Source organism: Sturnira hondurensis, unplaced genomic scaffold (assembly GCF_014824575.4).
Source record: "Sturnira hondurensis isolate 20B ecotype Veracruz unplaced genomic scaffold, ASM1482457v3 Scaffold0009719, whole genome shotgun sequence".
In the NCBI taxonomy this organism is placed as follows: Eukaryota; Metazoa; Chordata; class Mammalia; order Chiroptera; family Phyllostomidae; genus Sturnira; species Sturnira hondurensis.
In genome coordinates, this window is record NW_028082350.1 from 2474065 (window position 1) to 2498715 (window position 24651).

The following is a 24651-nucleotide window of genomic DNA, read 5'->3' on the forward strand; positions in this document are numbered from 1 at the left end:
TACTTTTTTGCTTTTCTTTGGATTAATGATTTCTTTTCAGTTCTGTGGCTTCTTAAAATCTTAGTTCAAGTGTCATCTCCATAAAGGCTTCTAGATCCCATCAGCTATCCAGAACTCTTCTAATACTTTGTCACTTACTTTCTCTTTTTAACTACTTTGGCTTGTAAATTCCCTTTGGACAGGTCCTGCATAGTATCTTCCGTATTTTATCACTACTGAATTCGACAATATAGTAGGCTGGCCACTAGGATGTTCAGCTGACATTTTTCACTCAGGAACTTCGGTGTGGTATAGGCTGAGGTAGAAGGCTTTTAGTACCCTTGGAAGTGGTAGCAAGTAGCTGTGTTAGTTTCTTGGATTATGTGAGACCTAGCTTTAAGTAAAATAAGTGTTCTTTCTAAATCAAGACTTGAAATGTTTTGAGGGGTCAGCAGTGTGGCTATAATGAAATAAATGAAAAGTTATTTTAAAGGCAGCACATAGCTTTGTTATTGCCAATTTTTTTCTGTTAGATGCTTTGGCATTATGTTAGAGGTTTTTGCCTGGCTTAAAAGATTTTAAAAATTAATTTTACTTTTTATTCTTAGTTTCAAGCATCTGTAGTAAAAAATATTAAGAAAGATATTAACAACTAATACTGAGTTCTTATTTTGACATTGTGCTGAATGCATAATGTAAATTATTTGATATAATTCTTAACCCATTTTATGTATGAGAGAATGGAAAAGTGGCTTCTGCAAGGTCAGTACTAGTAAGAGGTAGAGTCAGACCTTGAACTCAGGTCTGAAACTTCAGAGCTCTTGGTTTCAACTAGCCACTAGGAATTGCAAATGAGAGTGTACTTGTGCTTTAAAGGGACCAGCTGCTTGATTTTTAAAGTCCAGTTACTAAGTTCTGTCAAGCTATTGTCATACAGAAATTTAGCCAGTGTTGCTAAAGCTTCCAATTTTTCAGGAAAAGCCAACATCTGGACTTTTACACAAAACCTAGTTTCTTAACATTGGTAACTAATTTAAATTAAAACACACACATGGTATGTAGGTCAAATAAACCACATGGGTTCCCAGTTGTGTCAATAGTTGCTCTATTGTCACACTATACTGATTCTGTTAAGAAGGTGGTTGCCTTATTTCCTTATATTTTCTTACATATTATTCTCTCTAGAATGTTCTTTTAAGGGTAGTTTTTCTAAAGTTTTTTAAAGTCTCTTAACTTTTTAAGTAAATAATATATTAAACTTATTGTGCTTTTTATAACAGTTATAATTGAGATGAATTATCTTCGTACTAGAATAGTTGTGCTATGAATTCCGATACTTCATTTTTACTATATTCTCTCTAGACCTGGTGATGACTGGAAAAAGACTTTAAAACTCCCTCCAAAGGATCTAAGAATCAAAACTTCTGTAAGTTGGTTGTAAAATTTAACTTAAAATGTGGAAACTCTAAAAATGAAGTCATTACTTAGTAATAACAATGGGCACTATGGGTTTACTCTTAAATAAGTTGAAATGGTTGAAATTGTATTGGGTTGGACAAAAAGTTCGTATGTTTTTTTCTGTAAAATAAAAGACATTTTTCACTTTTACCAATAACTTTGTTGATTTGAATATTTTGAATTTGTCAGCTGTCTTTTCCATGGTATAACATTGCTTGTTTTTAGTTAATGTCTCAGTTTGATCACTACCAACTTGAACTGGTCTGCCTAACAGTGGAACATTGTCCAGCGAGGAATCTCCAGCACAAAACCTTGCACAGTACTTTTGACACTTTCGATCAATCACAGCATCTTTTCCACACACTATCACAAATCTTTTTTTTAAATTCTTTGCATTTCAGCTGTGTTTTTACTTTTCTTGCAGTAATCAAACATAATACACTGAAAGTGTTGTGCCTCTTCTATCTTCAATATTAAAATGTCTACATAAAAATTCAGCAATTTTTATGTTTTTTTATGCACACAGATATGACAGCTGTTGTAGTACAGTCTAACAAAATTGTTTCAAGTGGATTTAATGACAGCTAAGCACTACTAGAGCCATCTTACAGAAAAAAAACAAATGAACTTTTTGGCCAACCCAATAGATCATGTGGTGAATTGTCAAAAATGTTCACTATTTGTAGGAATTATATTAATATGTGTATTTACATATTAATATTTATATGTATGTATATCTTATTTATGGAATAATGGTTTTCAGGGCACATTCTCTTTTCTTCAGTAAGAGTGAAGTTAGGGCCCTGGCTGGTGTGGCTCAGTGGATTGAGTATGGGTCTGTGAACCACAGAGTTGCTGGTTTGATTCCCATTGGGGACACATGCCTGTGTTGCAGCCAGGTCCCCAGTTACGGGCATGCAAGAGGCAACCGCACATTGATGTTTCTCCCTTTCTACCTCCCTTCCCCTCTCTCTAAAAATAAACAAAATCCTTTTTAAAAAGACAGTAAAGCTAGGTATTATCTCCATTTTGTGGATGAGAAATTAGAGTTGACAAATTAGTTCTCTTAGCTCATTATCTTCAACCAGGGGTGATTTTTGTTTCCAGGGGGTGTTCAGCAATAGCTGAACATAAAAACATTTTTAGTTATCACAGCTGAGGAAATGCTATACAGGAAAGCCCCTTGCAACAGTGAATTTTCTGGCCCAAATGTCAATATGCTGAGCTTGAGAAACTCTGATTTTAATAAGGATAATAGTAGGCAGTGAGTGATTGAGCTAGGGTTTGACTTCATATCTTGTGATTTGCATTTCACATCATGATTCTTAACAGTATTCTACTTGTCATTAAGAGAATATGACCACAGGCTGGCTTTCGCCCCCCCCCAAACACAGTTTTTAAATGGCTTGTGTGTATTAGTGATTATTATTAAGGAATAGTTGAAATGTAGATCAAGGTAGTTAGTATGCCTATATTTCAAATGGGGTAAAGAATTAGTTTTTCAAACAAACTTTCTTAAGCATGTTAACTACCAAAGGAACACAGTTGTGCTTTATTCTTTTATTATTATTGTTTTGTTTTCTTTGGTTAATTAGGATGTAACTTCCACAAAAGGAAATGAGTTTGAAGATTACTGTTTGAAACGGGAGTTACTGATGGGGATTTTTGAAATGGGCTGGGAGAAGCCATCTCCTATTCAGGTATGTTTCCCCTTTTTCTCACATGCATAATGTTATGAGTGAAGCATTACTATGTACTTTTTGTTTTTATCTGTGGGGATATAAAATGGACCAATATTTCTCACATGTGTACATACCCACATGTGTTTACGTGCACATATACTCTTTTCCTGAGCCTTTTAAGGGTAGGTTGTAAAATCATGGCCCATTATCTAAGTATTTCAGTGTATTTCTCAAGAATAGAGACATTCTCTTGTATAACTATAGTATTGCTATCTCCTATAGTATAGTCAAGTCAGCATTATGTAATATTTCTATCTCATCTGTCATTTGTATTCTAATTTGTGATTGACCCCAGAATGCACTTTTTAGCATTTTTTTTCCTTTTCTGTACAGGATCCATCCTGGGATTGGGTATTGCATATAGTTATGGTCTCTTTAATAATGAGCATTTCCCTGGTCTGCTTTGGTCTTTTATGATATTGACAGTAAAAGTATAGCCCCCTTCCTTTTTTTTTTTTTTAAATAGAACATTACTCAGTTTGGGTTTGTCTCATGTTTCTGTGTGATTAAAGTAATTTTTAGCCAAAATACTGTAGATGTCATGTTATGGCTGCCTTGGAGTATCACATTTGGAGGTATACACATTGTATGTTTATTTCTTATTGGTGATTTTAGTTTCTGTTACCCTATCAAGGTTGTGTCTGATTTTTCTACGATACAATTGCAGCTTTTTTCTCCTTCTCCCTTTCGACTAATAAGCTGTCTGTAGGATCACTTTAATCCTGCAGAGATCCAGCTCTTCATTGAAGTTTCTCTTAGTCTTAGCACTGATTGATGATCCTGTCTTTGTTGGATTATGATGAGTTTCCAACTCTAGGACTACTACCACATTTGGCCTTTTTTTTTTTTTTTTTTTTTTTTAATCTATCTCTAGCGGGGAAGGGAAGGAGAGAGGGAGAGAAATATCAATGTATAGTTGCCTCTGGCTGGGAACTGGCCTGCAACCCAGGCACGTGCCCTGACTGGAAATCGAACTGTGATCCTTTGGTTCACAGCCCCACCCTCAATCCACTGAGCTACACCAGCTAGGGTGACATTTGGCCGTTTGAAGAATAGCCTTTCCTTATCTCTTATTTATGGGGTGATGATTTTTTTTTTTTACCAATGCTATTTTTGTGCTCAAATTTACAGATTTGGCCAGTGCAAACTCCTTCAAAGTTGTTTTGTAATGTGCCCCTCTTTTTTTCTAATAGACTATTTTCTAGAGCAGTTGTAAGTTTACAGCAATTGAGCAGAAGATAGAGATACCCCATATATCTCATCCCCACTTATGCATAGCCCCCCCTTGCAAGAGTGATACATTGTGATATATTTGTTACAGCTGATAACTTACACATTAACATGTATCACCCAAAGTCCATAGGTTACTGAGGTTCACTCTTGGTATTGTATGTTTTGTAAGTTTGGACAAATATATAACAACATGTATCTACCATTATGGTATCATACAGAGTAGTTTCACTACCCCCCAAAAATCCTCTGTGCTCCACCTCTTCACCCCTCCCTTCCTCCATTTTTCCTGAGTACTTTTTGGCATATCATGATACCAAGCTTGTCTGTACTTACCCCAGCCTTGGAATCAGCTGTTACTTCAAGGAGCCCTGGTTCTAATCAGTGGGGAGTAGTATTAGAGGCAAATATCTAAGTACTAGGTGCATTTGTTTTTTGTTCCTTTCAGTGGAAAGAGTGAGGGAATAGTGTGTGTGTGTGTGTACACATACACATGTAGGCATAAATATGCATTATACATAATACAGATTTGTTAAACATGTCAATTTTCCTCATGTAAATTAAAGCGGTTGTATCCAGGCTGTATTAAGGAGTAACATCTATGACTTCATTGAGCAAACAGTGAGTGACCTAGGAAGTATTAGACGGAATATTGTGATGAACAAGACAAAAGGGATTCATTCGTGCCTTCACAGTCTGGTAGGAACGGCAACTAATTATACAGATAATTTCTGTATAATAATACTTTTTAGTTGAACTTGCACATATATGTGGCCATTAGATGAAGATGGAATAATCTACAACCGGGAAGAAGAATCATCTATTCATGTTCCAAGCCCAGAATTCTAGGATAGTGATTGATTGCCCAGGGGTGGAAATGTGCCTCTGTGGACAAAATGAAAGAAGTTTAATATGGCTAGAGAAAGTATCAAGATAAGGTTATATGAGGGGGGATCCCCCCCCAAAACAGAATTATCTTCTGGAGGATGGGCTCCTTATAGTGCAGGCTTTTCCTGCTAGGTGAGTGTGTGAGGAACCCATCTATATCAGTGTACCACCTGGCATTGTTGTGAGAGGCTGCATTCATCTTCAGTCATTTTTTTTTTGAAGTCTCATTGTACATGTTCACCCATTTCATGATGGGTGATTTACAAGCACACCTACCCACACTGCGCTGAATGTTCAGCAGTTTTTGACCCAAAACAACATGACCGCCACCCTCCCTGTTCACCCAATCTCACCCAGGACAACCCTCCCCCCATGAAAAAAGTCCTCAGAGGAAAGTGTTTTGCTGACATGGAAGAGGTGGAGAAAAAAAGGCAGAAGCACCCTTCAAATTGACACATTCAAAAACTGTTTAGAGCAGTGGAAGACACATTTCAGTAGGTATATTGCATCAGCTAGAGAGTACTTTGAAAGTGACTGAAATTTAAACATGTAAGAATAAATGCACAATTTTAGATTAAATTAGGGGGGATATCGGGGGTTTCCCCTTATATGTCATAAGATAGGTAATAGAAGTGGAAGTATCAAAAATATTTAGGAACTACTTTTCTACAATGTAGTTCTGTGGGAATGAACAGTCTTTGTGTATATATGTGTATATGTATTGTTTATGCTATTACAGTGGTCCCGTTTTCCCCATTTATTACCCTCCGCACCTCCTCCCATCTACATTCCCCCCTTGCATTCATATCTGTGGGTCATACATGTAAGTTCTTTGGCTTCCACATTTCCTATACTATTCTTAACCTTCCTGTTTATTTCCTACCTATCATTTATGCTACTTATTCTCTGTACCTTTTCTCCCTCTCTCCCCTTCCCCCACTGATAACCATCCATGTAATAATCTCCGTTTCTGTGATTCTATTCCTCTTCTAGTTGTTTGCTTAGTTTGTTTTTGTTTTAGTGTGGTAGTTAATAACTAAGTTTGTTGTCATTTTGCTGTTCATATTTTTTGTCTTCTTTTTCTTAGATAAGTCCCTTTAACATTTCATACAATAAGGGCTTGGTGATGATGAACTCCGTGAACTTGACCTTATCTGAGAAGCACTTTATCTGCCCTTCCATTCTAAATGAAAGCTTTGCTGGATAGAGCAATCTTGGATATAGATCCTTGCTTTTCATTACTTGGAATACTTCTTTCCAGCCCGTTCTTGCCTGCGAGGTTTCTTTTGATTAATTAGCTGACAGTCTTACGGAAACTCCTTTGTAGGTAACTGTCTCCTTTTCTCTTGCTGCTTTTAAGATGCTCTCCTTCTCTTTAATCTTGGGTAATGTAATTGTGATGTGCCTTGGTGTGTTCCTCCTTGGGTCCATCATCTTTGGGACTCTGAACTTCCTGGACTTCCTGGGAGCGTATTTCCTTTGCCAGATTAGGGAAGTTCTCCTTTATTATTTGTTCAGATAACTTTTCCACTTTTTGCTCTTCCTATTCTCCTTCTGGCACCCCTATAATTTCGATGTTGGAACTTTAAAGATGTCCTGGAGGTTCCTAAGCCTCTCCTCATTGTTTTGAATTCTTGCTTCTTCATTCTCTTCTGGTTGGATGCTTCTTTTCTTCCTTCTGGTTCTTTCCTTCCTTCTGGACTCATTGATTTGAGTCCCAGTTTTCTTCCCATCACTATTGGTTCCCTGTACATTTTCCTTTATTTCACTTAGCGTAGCTTTTATTTTTTTCATCTAATTTGCGACCAGATTCAACCAATTCTGTGAGCATCCTGATCACCGGTGTTTTGAACTGTGCATCTGATAGGTTGACTGTCTCTTCATCGCTTAGTTGTGTTTTTTCTGGAGCTTTGATCTGTTCTTTCCTTTGGGGCTTTTTTTTTTTTTTTATCTTGACCAGCTTGTTACATAGTGAGGGGCGGAGCCTTAGGTGTTCACCAGGGCTGGGCAACCCAGTTGCTAGGTTGTGACGCTGTATGTGGAGGAAGGGGTCAGAGAGGGAACCTTGCCACTTGATCCAGTCTCTGCTGGCTTTCAGTCACTTCCCCCACTTCCCAAAAGTGAACTGGGACCTTCTGGTGCTGATTCCCAGGTGGGTGGTTTGTGTACATTATAGGACCCTGTGGGTCTCTCCAGATGAACTCTCCTGTGATGCTGGGAGTTTCTCCCTGCACCCCCAGATGTTTTCAATCAGTGGTTTGAGGCTTTATTTCCCCTCTCTGTGACCCTGGGTTGTGCAGTCCGTCCCTCTTCCCTGTTGCGCCTGGTTTATCTGCATGCAAATGGGGGGTGGCCTGGTCAGAAATCCACCACCTTGCTGGCTCCTCCAGCTGCTGCTTTGCAACAAGCCCTCTTTCCTGGCTGCCTGTATCCACCCCTTCTACAGGTCTGGGTGAATGTTTCTTCTTTAACTCCTTGGTAATCGGACTTCCATAGAGTTTGATTTTCTGGCAGTTTTGGTGGTTTTTTGTTTTTAAATTGTTCTTCTTTTGGTTGTGTGAGGAGGCACAGTGTGTCTACCTACACCTCCATCTTTGCTGAAAATCTCTACCTTCTCTCTTTACTTGCTTTCCTGTTTTGCCCCCCCCAAAAAAAGTATTGTTTTACCAGGCATTTTTTTCCCTGATAAAAGCCTTCTTGATCAAATGGGTGTCATCTTCATTTGAATCTTCTTTAAGAGATAGAATGTAGTTGCATTTTGGCTGTAAGGTTATAGGAGAGTGAGGCACTTAAAATATCCTTGCCAAAGATTTTACACTGACAGGCTAGAACCAGGTATACTACAGATTACTCCCACACATCTTTCTTTCATCCACCATCTGTGACTCTAGTTCTATGTGCCCAGCAGTGTAACTGCCACTGTAAAGACATCTTCATATAGAAACACAGATTGTGGAGGGCATGAGAACTTGCTGTGTTATTTTGCTTAACATTGTGAAACCTTATATTAACTTTGAGATGATTGAGAGGTGGCAATTTTTGCTGCTTTCAGACTCTAGACATAGCTTTTGAAGAAATTTTAGATAAGGTGATAAAATGGTAGGCAGTCCATTATAGAAAGAAACATGGAAGTTTCTTACTGTTGTTGACTCAATTTCCTATCAGACCAAGAATCTGAAATTATTTTTCCAACTGAGTCTAAAAAGGTTGATAGTTTATTATTTATAGTTAAGAATTATAACATTCTTTTTTTTTAAAGATTTTATTTATTTATTTATCTTTAGAGGGGAAAGGAGAGAGGGAGAGAAACATCAATGTATGGTTGCCTTTGGTGTGTCCCCTGCTGGGAGTTGGCCTGCAACCCAGGCATGTGCCCTGACTGGGAACCGAACCTCGATCCTCTGGTTCGCAGGCCTGTGCTCAATCCACTGAGCTACACCAGCCAGGGCTGAATTATAGCATTCTTAATCCTTTTGTAAATCATTCTTCCTGCTAACATGGACTTACTATGACTAAAAGAAATTTTTTCTAAATTAAAAAAAAAAACCTTTACATGCATTTTCCCATTGATTACTGTGGTAAAAATGGATGTGTTAGATATTGTTGAAATTATTGTCTTCCATTTTCTTTTTTCTAGGTAGCAGTAGGTATTTGTACAACCATTGCTGTCGCCTTAACAGTGCTCATTTTCCCCCCTGAAATTTAGGTTTGTAAGCCCACCTGGCCTTTGGAAGTAAAAGAACAGCAGCTGCTCTAAAGGCAGCTAGTTGGGCAGTTTTGAGCTTTTTCGGGTACTACACTTGTGTAAAGTGCCCCTTAGTACTAGGAAATTGGAAGGTATGCCATTCTTATGTGCAATAGAAACCAACTTGGGCTAATTTAAACAAAAGGAGATTTATTAGAAGAATATCAGAAGTTCATGAGCAAGGTTAAGGAGAAGTCTGAAGGAGCACAGTTGAAATTAATTGGCCAAGAACTGAGAAAGCTCTGAGGGTTTAGGAAGCTGAATTGTTAATAGGATGCACTATAATAATTTGAATTCTGAGAAGGGAGCATTCAGCTGGCCTGGCTTTAGTCATTGTCTATCATTTGCCTGGGGAGGTTGGCTAGACTACTGATATATTGAGGTGGGGGAGATGTAATTCCTCAGAAGGAAGTTAGGGTCCTTCTAAGAAAGGGGAATGGATACTAAGGTTACCAAAATATGGAACATGGACTTAAAGAGCTCTGGTGGCATGATTTTGCCACCATCAAACCCAGGTTTGTGGGGTTGATGGCTTATATTAAACTATAAATCACGTATCATGCAATTCACACATTTAAAGTATATAATTCGTTGGTTTTCGTATGTTCACAGTTGCGCTATGGTCAATTTTAGAACATTTTCCTCACCACGTAAAGAACTTTAGCAGTCACTCCTCATTTTACTCTAGCCCTAAGCAACCACTAAATCTACATTCTGTCTATGGATTTGCCTGTTCTGGACATTTCATATAAATGGAATCATATATGGTCCCTTGCGACTAGCTTCTTTGACTTAGAATATTTTTTAGGGGTCATCCATGTTATAATGTATCTATAATTCATTTCTTTTTATTATTCAATATTATTTTATTGTATGGCTATACCACATTTGGTTTATCCATTCATCAATTGGTAGGGTTGTTTCCACTATTAGCTATCAGGAATAATGCTGCCATGAACGTTCATGAACCAATTTAGCATAGAGATGTTTTCATTTGGGGGGAATATATGTCTGGGAGTGGAATTGCTGGTTCTTACTGTAATAATCTTTAACCTTTTGAGGAGTTGCCATTTTGTTTTCCAGAGTGGCTATATACTCCCCCTAGCACTGTATGAGGGTTCTGATTTCCCCATACCCTCACTCACACATTGTTATTTGCAGACCCAAGTTTAAATTTTGGTTCTAGCATTTCTTGCTTTGTGACCTTGGGCAAAACAGTTATTCTCTGAGGATCCTTTTTGTCAGTTGTGAAACAGAAAGTACCAACTTGAATGGAAATAAATAACGTAAGGTAACTACCTAGTAGAGTACCTTGCATACAGTGAGGATTTAAAGAATTTCTAGCTTTCTTTTTTTCTTTTCCTTGGCAGCTTCCCATGATTTCCTCTTGGGTTTCAAAGCCGTCTGAGCCAAACTTGAATTTTCTTGCTTCATTACCTAGTCTCCTAGGAGACGGTTGGATGCACTGAATTTCCAGACTAATCATGATGGCCATAATACAGGGCAAAATATGAGTATATTTTAACTTAGAGGCTAGATTACTTACTCTGTTAAAAAGCCTTATCCTTAAACGGTTTCTGTAGGGCATAAGCCCTATCAAAGAGAGCAGAGGAATAGAAGTCAGTGGCTTCAATCTAAATCAAATAACATCCCCAAAATGTGAATGAGAATATCCTCAAATTAATTCTACCTGCCTCACTTAATTGAAAAGTTTATAGTTTTAGAGGACCTGGCTCAGAAAAGTCATTGGAAGACTCATGGAGACCATCTGGCCTCTTGTCTTCTTCCCTCTGCCCCAGAACTACAGGTAGCCTGCTTAAAAATTATAGAAGAGAATGAACCAGTGGGGATAGGGGATAATGGATCTCAAGAACAATTGACAGTTGACTCAAAGTTGGAGGAAAGAAATTCAGACCAGGTGGTCAAAGCCAAGGTTTTCTTCTTTGACTTGCTTTTATGTAACAAGTAGTCTGTTTAATGCTGGTTATAGGAACAAGGTAACAGTACTGTCATTGGACCATTGTCACAGTTCTGGTGGCTGTGTTATTCTGATCACATGGAAACCATCTCACCCCTGTGATTGGGGTTCTAGGTACAATAGAATGAGTATCATGGTGAGAAATAGAAATCACTATGCTTACAACTTAGGTGTTTTGTTTTTTTGTTTGTTTGTTTTAAGATTTTATTTTACTTCTTTTTTTAGACATGGGGAAGGGAGAGAGAGAGGGAGAGAAACATCAGTGTGTGGTTGTCTCTCACACCCCCTCTTACTGGGGACATGGCCCACAACCCAATCATGTGCCCTGACTGGGAATCGAACTGGCAACCCTTTGGTTCGCGGGCCCAGTGCTCAATCCACTGAGCCACACAAGCCAGGGCTTATGACTTAGATAGTTTAATAACAAAAAATTTTAAAGTGCTGGGGAGATTATTTCTGGTCATTAGTTTAGGCATAGAAAGAGCTAGTTACTACAGTGATTATAAATCTCTTTCCTAATTTATTTTCCTAATTTTTTAGTTTTAGAAACAAATTAAATTTTTAAGAAACAGGAATGGTCTGCTTCCTCTCTGTTTATGCCTGTTTTGCCTTTATAGTTTCTATATATATGTATTTAATTTTCATTAATTGTTGAGAAACCTTTGCAGGTGTCTGGGAAATTTGTCCTGAGTCACCGTATTTTTTGCCCCCACCCCCCACTCCCACCCCAATTTAGGAGGAATAATGGTTAATGCTGCTGCTGAGTTCTGTTAACATTTATATTGGTGAAATACTATGTTATTTATGTTATTAAATATTTTACCACATTTTTTGCTTCAAAAATTTTCTCCTATTTTCCTCTAAAACCTAGTTGTGTCTTATGGTCTAAAAAATACAGGTAATAGGAAATTTGTCTTCTGCAAAACACACATGATAGAATAATTTAAATATTAAAATGAGAGTCACCTTCAGTGATATGGCCATGGATTGAGATAACAAAATAAAATTGAGTCTCTAAGCACATTTCAGGACAGAGAAGTTATAAACATCAAATAGGACCTGAAGTTAAACTTTTTCAGCCTGTTCCTGCTTTGTGCAAGGATAAGTTGTCCAAGCTACAATTTTTCATTATAAAATTGGCTTACATCTTAAAATATCATATATAGTCTTTGCTTTGTTTTGTGTAATTTTTTTCACCAATTTTTAATTGTGAAATGACTTCTGCTTTTTTTCTCTCTGTTTATGTGTCAGCCCATGATTCTCTTTGTTCTCTTGTTTTCATTGCTCAGCTTCCTTGGCCATATACACTCTCACATATACATACTCAACATTGTAGTTTTTATTACATTGGGATACAATATAAAATGTATTCCATAAACAGTTTTGGTAAATAATTGGTTGATAATGAAGGTGATGTTGATTCATCCTGCTAATTTACTTGGTCTTTACTTATTCTTGTAACATGCAAATGTAAGGACGACACAGGTTTTTTTGAAGCAATACCAAAGAGGTATGCCTTCAGTGTATTTTAAAGAATTTGTTTATGCGCTGTTTTTTATTCACAAGTTATTTGCATTGTCTTATCTCTTTTAGGAGGAGAGCATTCCTATTGCTTTATCTGGTAGGGATATTTTAGCTAGAGCAAAAAATGGAACCGGCAAGAGTGGTGCCTACCTCATTCCCTTACTTGAACGGCTAGACCTGAAGAAGGACAATATACAAGGTTAGCTGTTTAAAAATGACAGTTTAAATCTTGTAGCTATGTATTAATAGAAGATAATTACCTTTTGTTAGAATTTACATAATCTGGAATCAGTATTTACCCTTTCTTTTCACAGCTCTTTAAAGAGATTTGTAGTTTTCAGAATATTTTTACATATTACACAGTTTTGACAGTATTCCAGTGAGATGAGCAGAGTTACTGCCTTACAGATAGGAAAACTAAGATCATGAGAAGTTCAGTTACCTCATGTTACTACTTAAAAACTAACTGTTATTTCACTTATATGTGAAATCTAATGAACAAAATAAACATAAAATAGAAAAAAACCTGTGGAACTGAGTTGTTTCTGTAGCAACTTGTGTGTCTGCAAGATTCTTATAGAAACATGAACTTTTTTATTTTTAAGCCATGTGGTTTTAGAATTTTAAGAGCTTAAGACAGTAGGGAAGAAACAAATTTCCATAATTGTACCCAGAGTAAGCTAATAGTTTAGTTTTCACTTCTAAAGCGTTTTCTTAAATCCTCAGCTTTTGTGAGCTGTAATTATCATTCTCCCATCTTTACATACTTTCATACCATGTTAATGAACCTGGGCAGCAGGAGTTTCATATTTGAGTGTTTAGTGAGACTCGTACTGAAATACTAAATTAATAAACCTTCAGCAAGTTGCCAACTCAAAGAATTCTTTAAAGTTTTGTAACTAAGGATAGTACAAGACTTAAACTCTTAAAATATGTTATTTGTTGTTGTTGTTTTTTCTCTTGTTTGATATTTTCCAGCAATGGTGATTGTTCCTACAAGAGAACTTGCTCTACAGGTCAGTCAAATTTGCATCCAGGTCAGCAAACACATGGGAGGAGCCAAAGTGATGGCAACCACAGGAGGAACCAATTTACGGGATGACATAATGAGGCTTGATGATACAGGTAGAAAATAACTGATATAAGGTGGCCTAGCTCGCCAACTATAATTTCACACACCAGTGTTTCCTTTCAATGACTTATTAAAAATTGTTTTTAAGAATAAATGAGGAACAGAAACATTGTGGTAGAATAATGAGTAAAGGAAATGAGTTTCATTCAAGAAAATATAAATAAAAACAGCAAATTGCTATGTGCCTTTCTGATTGGGGAGACCAAAAAAACGTCAGTATTCAGTAATGTGAGTTTGTGGCAAAATAGTGTGTCTTGCAGCATAGGGGTATAAGACAAGTTGGCATTATATTTCAAAATTATAAACGTATTTTCAAGAATCTTCCTTGAAGAAATGACTGGACAAATGTGAGGTTGTTTACTACTGTGTAGTTGTGTAGTAGTGGAAAATGGTAACAGGATAGTCAGAATGGAATTCCACACAATCATTAAAGAATGAAGCTTATTTGGGCCCTGGCTGGGGTAGCTCAGTGGATTGAGCGTGGGCCTGCAAACCACACGATCTCGGTTCGATTCCCAGTCAGGGCACATGCCTGGGTTGCAGGCTGGTTCCTTGCAGGCCAACTCCCAGCAGGGGATGCACGAAAGGCAACCATACATTGATGATTCTCTCCCTCTCTCCTTCCCCTCTAAAGATAAATAAATAAATAAAATCTTAAAAAAAAAAGAATGAAGCTTATTTGTATTAATTTTTATGAGGAGTTCTTCATGATTAATTATTGTGTGAAAAAAGATAAAACAGCAAGAGATACGCTTATATAAAATTATATATAGACTTTTGGTCAGAATTTCATAGTTATCATTAGATTAATTCTAAAATGCTTCATTCAGCCCTGGCTGGTGTAGCTCAGTGGATTGAGCACAGGCCTGCAAACCACACGATCTCGGTTCGATTCCCAGTCAGGGCACATGCCTGGGTTACAGGCCAGTTCCCAGCAGCGGACTCACGAGAACCAACCATACGTTGATATTTGTCTCCTTCTCTCCTTCCTTTCCCCTCTAAAGATAAATAAATAAAATCTTAAAAAAATAAAATTCTTCATTCTGCACAGTTATTTAAAATTATATCTCCTTTGATTCTTACAATGATCTTGTGAAGACTTACTTCAGTCAAGAGGCAGCCTGGTATTCCTTTTGTTACTCATTAGGGATTGTCCTAAAACAGGAAAATATGCCCTTCATTTGGAGCAGGTGATTTGGGAAGCTGACGCTCACCCCATGTATAGGTGAAACTTCTCTTAGCCAACCTAGGATGCAATGGAAATCCATATCTTAAAACACATCGTTGCTTCTTTGTGCTACAGTTCTCCCTTACTTTCCAGGGATATGTGCTAAGACACCCCTGCACTCCCCCTTGGGTGCCTGAAACTTAGGATAGTACCAAACCCTATATATATATATTATGTTTTTTCCATATGTGTATATACACCTATGATAAATTTATAAATTAGGCATTTATTAACAAAAACTAGTCATAAATTGGAACAATTATAGGAGAATGTGCTATAGAATGTGGCCCCTCTCTGTTCACATCTACCACTCCAGATTTGTTAAAATGGAAAAATCTTAACTAAGCATTTAATACATTGTGGCCGTAACTTACTCATTTTGAGGTGCAGCAGCAAAATTAGCACAATTTTTTTTTTTCCCACAATTTCACAGGTAGAAGGTTGGTTCTTGTCATAGATCTTAGCAAACTCAGCATACAGGTTTTTTTTTCTTATGTCAGGAATTTTCATCTTTTCACTTAAAGGAAGCACTTTTATTTTTTCGCCTGGAGAGGCACTTTGGCATACCCAAATTGCCACTCTTGTGCTTTGGGCCATTTAATTCTTAAGTTGGCCAAAAAGTCCATTTAGTGTTTTGTTTTGTTTTGTTTTTTGTTTGTTTGGGTTCTCCCCCCCCCCAATAAAAGATATTTTTTATTTTCACCAATAACTGTATTGATTTGGGTATTTTGAATATGTCAGCTATCCTTCATATGGTACATTGTTGATTGTTCTCAATTAACATCTCTTATTTGATCGCTGTTAACGTCAACTGGTCTACCCAACTGTGGAGCATCATCCAGGTAGAAATCTCTAGCATGAACTTCACAGACCACTTTTGACACATTCCATCAATTATATTACCATCTCCATACACTGTATAAATCTTTTTGGGGGTTTCAGTTGTGTTTTTACCTTTCTTGAAATAATAAAGCATAATATACTGAAAATGTTGGATATTCTATCTTCAATATTTAAATGGTTATACAAAAATTCACCAATTTTGATTTTTTTTAAATGCACACTGATATAATAGCTGTCACAATACAGTCTAACAAAATTGTTCTAAATGAAGTTAAAGACATCTAAGCTCTAGTAGGACCACCTTAGGGAATAAACCAAACACTTGGCCAACCCAATAAAATAAATGTACGCAAGCACTGAGGTACAGCAATTTGACAACCTAGATGACAGCTAAGTGATGTAATAGGTGGGTAGCAGATATATTAAACAAAGGGATAATTTACAATCTGGGCAGGATATAGGAGGGTGGGAGTTTTCATGACACTACTCAGAATGGCATGTTATTTAAAGCATATAAATAGCTTATTTCTGTAATTTTCATTTAATATTTTCAGACTGCCTTTACCATGTAAAGTAAAACTGGATAAGGAGGACTACTGAATTCCTACCTCTACAGCAATATTCCTGATAAAATGTATATTTAAAAATGTGTATATATGTATACAAACCTTTTTGGCCCAAGCCTAAATTAATGAGAATGTGTTTTCTAATCTTGTGTAGTGCACGTGGTAATAGCTACCCCTGGGAGAATCTTGGATCTTATCAAGAAAGGAGTAGCAAAGGTTGATCATGTCCAGATGATAGTATTGGATGAGGTAATGTCTCTTTATTTGGAAAGATACTATTCTGTAGTATTCTGAGCTTCGTTAATGTCAGTAACTGAAGCAAAGGTTCTATGTGTTTTATGACCTAATAAACATGGCTTTTGTCAGTTCATACTAATTTGCTTATAAAACATTTTATAAGAAGTGATCTTTATATAGTCTTGCATAGATGGAAAAATTTTTTACAATTGAATATGTATTATTTTTGTTAAAACTATACCTTAAAGAGCTTTAGAGTAAAAATATAATTCACATGAAAACAAGGGGCACTAAATGATGGGAATTTATAGGAATAGTTCCACCTTGTGTCTGTCTTGGGGATACAAGGTAGTTTGGGGTTTTTTTCTTGTTTTCCAAGAAGAGAAGTTGTTGAGCAACATCAAACCAAGTTAATTCTCTTTCCATTCAGTGGTACGTCTTAAAAAGCATGTAATATCTCTAACTCCTCCCTTAGCATATAAGACTTTGTATGGTTTGGTTTTTCAGTCTCTGTTAACATGTTGTCTTGCCAGGTAATGAGTGCCTTTTAAGTACTTACTTAGCTCTATCTTTGGGCTCTAGTGGTGTTGTATATCTACATTAATGTCAGTGTCAAAATTTTGAAACAAAGTTACTTGTCTTGGTCTGTGTTTTAGATAGCTAGATCAGGTTGATCATGGTCTAATTCAGATCAGAGTTCTTTGTTTTTTTAGTAATGAGAGATAACATATTAGTCATTATGTACTAACACTAAGTACTTCATATGTTCTTGTTTAAATTTAATTTTTACAACAACCCTTTAAGGTAAGTATCCTATAAAGTAGTTACTACAGTGAGTGTACGACCTAATTTTAAAATTATGGAATCTGGAGTATTGATTGGTTAAGCAACCTCCCAACATAGCTAATAAGTGAAGGAGACAAGATTTCAATCCAGTAATTTGACTCTGCAGCCTGTATCAGTACTTTTAACCACTGTACCATACTGCCTTTTTAATGGAAATTACATTAAAATTTTGTTATGGGAAAAGGGATTATATCTGTCTAGGATTCCCCTACCTCCACCCCTAAAGATGGGCATTAGGGTCCTTTTCCCTTTATGAATCACTCAGCATATGTCTTGGTGCCGTTGAATTACGTGGTGTTGTAGAGAATTTAATGTTTATAACTAGGAGCATTACATGAACACTCTTACTGGATGATGCCATATTAACCAAAGACCTTGACATTATGTGATTGTTTTAAAAATTACTTTTTCTTTGTATTGCAGGCAGATAAGTTGCTGTCACAGGATTTTGTGCAGATAATGGAGGATATTATTCTCACGCTACCTAAAAACAGACAGATTTTATTATATTCTGCTACTTTCCCTCTTAGTGTACAGAAGTTCATGGTGAGTATAAGACAAACGCACTTGGAAGCAGTGCCAATCTGTTGCCCATGGGGATACCTTTATCCATCATTTAACAGTCTATACTTTGGGGTGATTATTTCAAGTTTTTGGCTTTTTAGCTTTTTCTTCAGCTGATTAGTTAAGGTTCATTGTGCATAAATTACTTGATTTGTTTTAAAGCAGTGTTAGTCTGATTAAAGTCTTCATTGTTCACTTAGGTTTTGGTGTCAGGTTGATATAGCATAATCCTATATATAAAGTACAAAATAGTAACTTAGCTATGTATCTGAATGTTAGATCTCTCATTTAATTCTGATTTATTTCTTCCATGACAAATTTTGTCATGTTTCGAATTTTGGGCTTGTTTTGAAGAGCCGCATCCCCTAAAGCAAGAGTTTATCAGACAGAGATATATAGGATATATTTTGAGTTTAAGAGATAAACTCTGTTTTTCACTTAAGAACAAGACTCTTCTTTTTTTTTTCCCTCCCAGAATTCTCATTTGCAGAAACCCTATGAGATTAACCTGATGGAGGAACTAACTTTGAAGGGAGTAACCCAGTACTACGCATATGTAACTGAGCGCCAAAAAGTACACTGCCTGAACACACTTTTCTCCAGGGTAAATAAATAGGTTTCAGTTGCTGAACATTATCCATTACTTAACCCCGATAAAACTGTCCTATCCCCAGCTGCTGTGGCTCATTTGATTGGGCATAGTCCCACAAACTGAAGGGTTGCTGGTTTGATTCCTGGTCAGGGCATGTGCCTAGTTTGCAGGTTTGGTCCCCAGTTGGGGAACATTCAGAAGATAGCCAATCCTTCCCCCTTTCTTTAAAATCCAAAATAATAAAATTAAAACAGACAATTGTATCAGTTTTCCCACCACTTTAAATGTTAAAAAAAAAAAAGGCCTTAGCGTTTCCTAAAAGTCAATTTCAGTTGAGCTGAAGTTGATAGGGTATATGACAAGTCACAGGCACTTTTAAATTTAATTCTAAAATAGTTTGATCCTAATTACAATCGATGCTTATTGTTTACAGTAATTATAGTCCTCATTATTTGCAGATTCTGTATTTGCAAATTTGCCAACTTGCCAAAATTTATTTGTAGCCACAAAATCAATACTTGCGTGCTTTTGAGGTCATTTGTGGACAGACATAACACAATGAAATTTTTGAGTCATTGTGCATATTCCCAGCTGAAGTCAAACAAGGTAATACTGCCCTCTTATTTCAGCGCTCATATCATATACCAATATTATGCTTCTCACAGCCTATTTAATGCCACTTTTTTTTTCATTTTTGTACCTTTTTTTTGTTGTTGATCTCATTTTATTATTTTAAAATGACCCTTAGGCAAAGTGATGTTTTTGTGTTTTATTTATTTTTAGAGAGAAGGCGGGGGGGAGGAGAAAGAAACATCAATGTGTTGTTGCCTGGTGTGCCCCCTACTGGGGACCTGGCCTGCAACCCAGGCATGTTCCCTTACTAGGAATTAAACTGGTGACCCTTTGATTCACAGGCAGCACTCAATCCACTGAGCCACGCCAGTCAGGGTACTAAAGTGATGTTTAGTGCACCTAAGTATGAGAGAACTGATGTGCCTTGCAGAGAAAGATGTGTTAGATGAACTTTGTATAGGCATGAGTTACAGTGATGTTGGCTGTGAGGAAATAAGGTGTCTTTAAATGGTAACACATAAAACAAGCTTGTCTTATTAATTCATTGATGAAAAATGTATCACTAGCAGCTCACAGGAACTACCCTGTATTTCTTCTAGGAGCAGTGGTTCTGTATTCACTAATATGGTGTTTGCAGCAACCTAATAGAATATAACTATTGCAGATGATGATAATTGGCTGTATTTTACTCTTGCTGGCAATCACATGTCTTTATAAAAAATATACTTGTCAATAAAACTTAAGCTATATTCTGCAGCTAGTGAGTTAATGAACAGTATTTACAGTTTTCCATCTCTTGTATCATAAAATTTTAAGTCACAGACCATGGTTTTAACATTTGTTTGCCAGTCACTATTTTCAAGATGTGCAAAAGTAAATAAAGGGTTTTATTTCCCCCTTGTGCTCAGCTTCAGATAAACCAGTCGATCATTTTCTGTAACTCCTCCCAGCGAGTTGAATTGCTAGCCAAGAAGATTTCTCAACTGGGTTATTCTTGCTTCTATATCCATGCTAAAATGAGGCAGGTGAGTGTAAAACTAGAACTTGAGCACATTTTTATAAAATCATCTAAGTATTTATTGGTTTTTGTTTAGTGCTCTTCCAGGTGCTCTGAGTTAAGAAATTATTCCTTAGTAGGCAAAGGACCCTTCATTAAAACTTCTCAGAGGTTCAGTTTTCTGAGTATAAAATAAAGGTAATAATACAATAATACTCATCACACAAGATTGAGACAGTATACAAATGTTTGTAAGCTGTGAAGCATGATACAATTGTGAGACTTTATTCCTTTCTTTCCCCAGGTAATCTTTAGATTTGTACTATTTAATAAAATAACCTCTAGCCACATGTGGCAATTTAAATGAGTTAAAATTAAATAAAGTTTAAACTTTAAGTTCTCAGTATCATTAACTGCATTTCAAGTGCCATGTTACATGTCACTAGCAGCTACAGTTTTGGACAGTACTGATACAGAACATTTCCATTATGGCAAAAGTTGTTCTATTGCACAACTCTGCTGTGTATTTTTAATGTATCTATGTACCTTCTAAACCAAATGATTTTTCTTTAGAAGAAAAGGATGGAATCTCTAGATTTCTGAACTTGATTTAACAAAAAATAAAATCAACCATAACAAGACACTTTTTGTACATGTACTAAAACTGAAATCTCATGAAGAAAAAGCAGTTTTCCTATAGACCTGTCAGGTCAAGAACTTAAACTAGTCAACTCACATTTGGTTTTCAGAGAAGTGTAATGTCATCAATCAGATTGTATTATCACAGAAAATGTATGTATTAAGCTGTAAATATATTTTAAAGTGAAAGAATGTTGCACTGAAAAGTTAAGCCACTTTGCCAGATGCTAGATTTATCACTTCTCCTAGAGTCATTGTATATGTTTTGATTTTTGTTTTTAAATTGGAAAGTGTAGTTCTTTTTAGCTTTTGTATATAATTACTAAAAAGGTAAAATGGGTAGGTGATTTGGTCAAGCCAAACTTTTGGCATCCTCTGTTTGAAACGTTTTTAAAGTGTACATATATAGAAACATAGTGAAAATTGTTACTTAAAATTCACTCCAGCAAAAAACAAATACTTTTAAGAGTTAAAATAAATGCTACATATAGCTATGCACAGATAGGTATTAAGTTGCTTAAAAATTCCCGTGGGAAACCAGTTTGTGGAGGGTTTTTTTTAACCTATAATTTCTGTGTGTATTGAATTGGCTTAGCTCTCATTTGTGTAAACAGATTTTGTATAGAAAAAATAATGGGAATTTTGGGCCATTTGTATGACTTCCAGTCAAATCAAATGCATTGCTTTGTTCCTAGGAACATCGAAATCGTGTCTTTCATGATTTCCGAAATGGCTTATGCCGCAATCTTGTTTGCACTGGTAAGTATTTCCATTTCTTGTAATGAATGCTTTTTCCCCTAGTTCTGCTTTGCTTTCTCTCTCCATGGTATGCAGCAGGAGCCTGTGACATACAGCCTAACTCACCCAACTAGCACTTCTAGAATTCCTAAAGTTGAGAACTCCTGAAATTAGGTTCTATACCTGAAACTGCAGAAGACTTGTTCTGACACTCATATCTTATTTGTCTTTTAAACCAATTTGGAGTTTGTGTGTTTTCTGAATAGTTTCAGCGAGCATACAGGAGTAAATTTATATATTGCATATGCAAAATTAATCACATTATGAAACCATCTGTGTTTTAGAAATTGTTGTGGTCTTTAATTTTTTTTTTTTTTTGCCAGAAGCAAACTAGTCTCACTTTTATTGTATTTTACTACATGAAGAATACCACTGGTGAGGCAGGTGGACATTCTGACAAAGCAAATGAATTCAGTATCCTCCTATCTTAACACTGGGAATGTAATCTTAGTAATTGGTGTGAGGTTAACAGTCTCCTGGATGGAGAGAACAGCCTAGAAATTTTTTTAAATTATTGAGGTATATACACACAGATAGAATGAATCATAAATATATTAGAATTTTTACATGTGTACACACAACATGTAACCAATACCCAGAACAAGGTGTAGAGTATTTCAAAATTTGTATTTTATTTTTATTATATTATTTTTTTAATCCTCACCTGAGGACATGGGTTGCCTCTTGTGCATACCACAACCAGGGACCGAAATGGCAATCTAGGCATGTGCCCTGACTAGGAATTAAATCCATTACCTTCCTGTTACGTGATGATGCTCCAACCAACAGAGGCACACTGGCTGGGGCTCAAAATTTGTATTTTTAAAAACTGTCCTGGATGGTGTGGCTCAGTGGATTGAATGCCAAAAGGTCCTGGTTCAATCCCGGCACGTGCCTGGGTTACAGGCCAGGTCCCCGGCTAGGGGCATGCTAGAGGCAACTAATCAGTGTTTCTCTCACAGATCAATGTTTACCTCTCATTCTTCCTCCTTTCCTCTCTCTAAAAATAAATAAATAAATAAAAATCTTTAAAAACAAAAAGTCTGCTTCCCTGGCCAATTGTGGCTCAGTTGGTTGGATTATCATCCTATAACCAAAAGGTTGCAGGTTGAATTCCAAGTCATGGCACATACCTAGGTGGTGGGTTTCATCTCCTGTCCTGGTACATATGATCCCCCCATCTGGGTGCATATGGGAGGCAACTGACCAATGTTTCTCTCTCTCCCTTTCTCTCTTTCTAGAAGCAATGGAAAATGTCCTCAGGTGAGGATTAAAAGAAAATACTGCTATAGAAATAAACTCTAATTTTTTTAGCAGAATATTAAATTCGTTAAGTTATAATAATCAAAAAAAGGACTGTCAAGTATCTTGTACGTCTTTCTGTTCATCTTGTTTTTTTGCCTCACATCCGAAAAACAGTTAATGTAGCTGAATTAATACATTTATATTTGCATTTATCAACACCTTTGACTTTTAAATATATTGAAGTATTCAAAATATAAAAGATTTATTTGATTTAGTGGGAAGAATACTAGACTACTGAATTTTAAGATTAGGGTCCAAGCCTTGCCTTTGTTTACCTTTAATCATAAGGCTTTAAGCAACTTACCTTTTTCTTTTATGCTATTTTTTAAAAATCTATAAAATGGGGATGCTTTAAACTGAATTCTGGACAAATATTATAGGTTATTCAAAAAAATTCATTGATATGAAACAAGTATTTATTCTTTGCCAAGTACTTAGCTAGGTGCTGCAAAACTATATGCTCCCCTACTTTATGTGATGTGTATTTTACCACAGTTAAAAATTTGGGGAGCCTATAATCTGCATGAGGAAATAATTAATTAGTGAATTGTTTAGAATTGTTAGGCAAATTCAAATTGTATAGGCAAGGAGAAGGTTTCATTTGCTATTAGGCAGTTCCTACTTGTTTTGAGTTTTTTTAGGTTTCTGTTTTTGTTTTTGTTTTTGTTTTGTTTTGTTTTTTAGATTTATTCATTTCTAGCCAGAGGGGAAGAATGGGAGAAAGGGAGGGAGAGAAACATCAATTAGTTGCCTCTTGTACACACCCAGCTGGAGACCTGGCCTGCAACCCAGGCATGTGCCCTGCCTGGGAATCAAACCAGTAGCCTTTCTATTTGCAGGCCACTGCTCAAACCACTGAGCCAATAACAGCCAGGACACAGTTCCCTATTTGAATGAGGAATGTTTTTTTCCAGAAGAGTTCATTGTGTTTATAGTACTTAATACGTTGATTTGAATTATGGCTAGTGGATTTTATTTTTAATCATTACTTACAAGGTTGCCCTCATAAGTTTTTGAAGTGTTAGTGCTTTCTCCTATCTGATTTTTCAGATCAACAATATATCATTAAGTACTGAGTAACATGTATTAAATGTATAAATAAATACATGCAGAGTACCACCTCTTCAATGAGCAATGGTTTAATCTGTGATAAAAAGGTTAACAATATTAAGTCTAACACAGAGTCTGCACACTTTTTCTGTAGAATGACAAATAGTAAATATTTTAGACTTTGTACAACATGCAGTCTCTGGTATGAGGTACTCATCCCTGCCATTCTAACTCAAAGTACCCTTAGACAGTACATAAATAAATGGGCATGGCCATGAGGCAGCAAAACTTTATTTTGCAAAAACAAGTCTTGGGCTGGATCTATAAAGGTAATTTGCAAATGTGAGGTATATACACTGTTGACCCTTGAACAACACAGATTTAAACTGCATGGATCTACTTACACGCAGATTATTTTTCAGTAAGTACAGTAAGTATTTACTAAAATTTAAATCTAAAGAAAATGTTAAGATAACAAAAATTATTTAAGAACACAATATATAAAACATCATATAAAATATGTGCTAATCAACGACTTAGGTTATCAGTAAGGCTTCTGGTCAGTAGTAGGCTGTATTAGTAGTTAAATTTGGGGGGAGTCAAGTTATTCACAGACTTTTCAACTGGGCGGGGGTAGGTGCTCCTGGACCAGCTCTCCCTTCAGTATTATTCAAGGGTCAACTGTAGTAAGTAAGCTTAAATTTTCTTAGGAGAGGGAAATAACTAGCTGAGGTTAT

The 24651-nt window shown here is 36.2% G+C and overlaps 1 protein-coding gene across 7 annotated transcripts in view; it reads left to right on the forward strand.

Annotated features, from left to right (window-relative positions):
- Positions 1–24651, forward strand: part of DDX6 (DEAD-box helicase 6) — a 37748-nt gene that overhangs the window by 5148 nt on the left and 7949 nt on the right. For all 7 annotated transcript variants that reach the window (XM_037057432.1, XM_037057430.1, XM_037057429.1 and 4 more), the window contains exons 3-11: positions 1342–1405; positions 3033–3137; positions 12614–12743; positions 13523–13669; positions 16468–16562; positions 17820–17942; positions 18436–18564; positions 20034–20150; positions 21457–21520. In XM_037057432.1, the coding sequence (XP_036913327.1) occupies positions 1342–1405; positions 3033–3137; positions 12614–12743; positions 13523–13669; positions 16468–16562; positions 17820–17942; positions 18436–18564; positions 20034–20150; positions 21457–21520 (974 nt within the window). The remainder of the gene's footprint in view (positions 1–1341; positions 1406–3032; positions 3138–12613; positions 12744–13522; positions 13670–16467; positions 16563–17819; positions 17943–18435; positions 18565–20033; positions 20151–21456; positions 21521–24651) is intronic.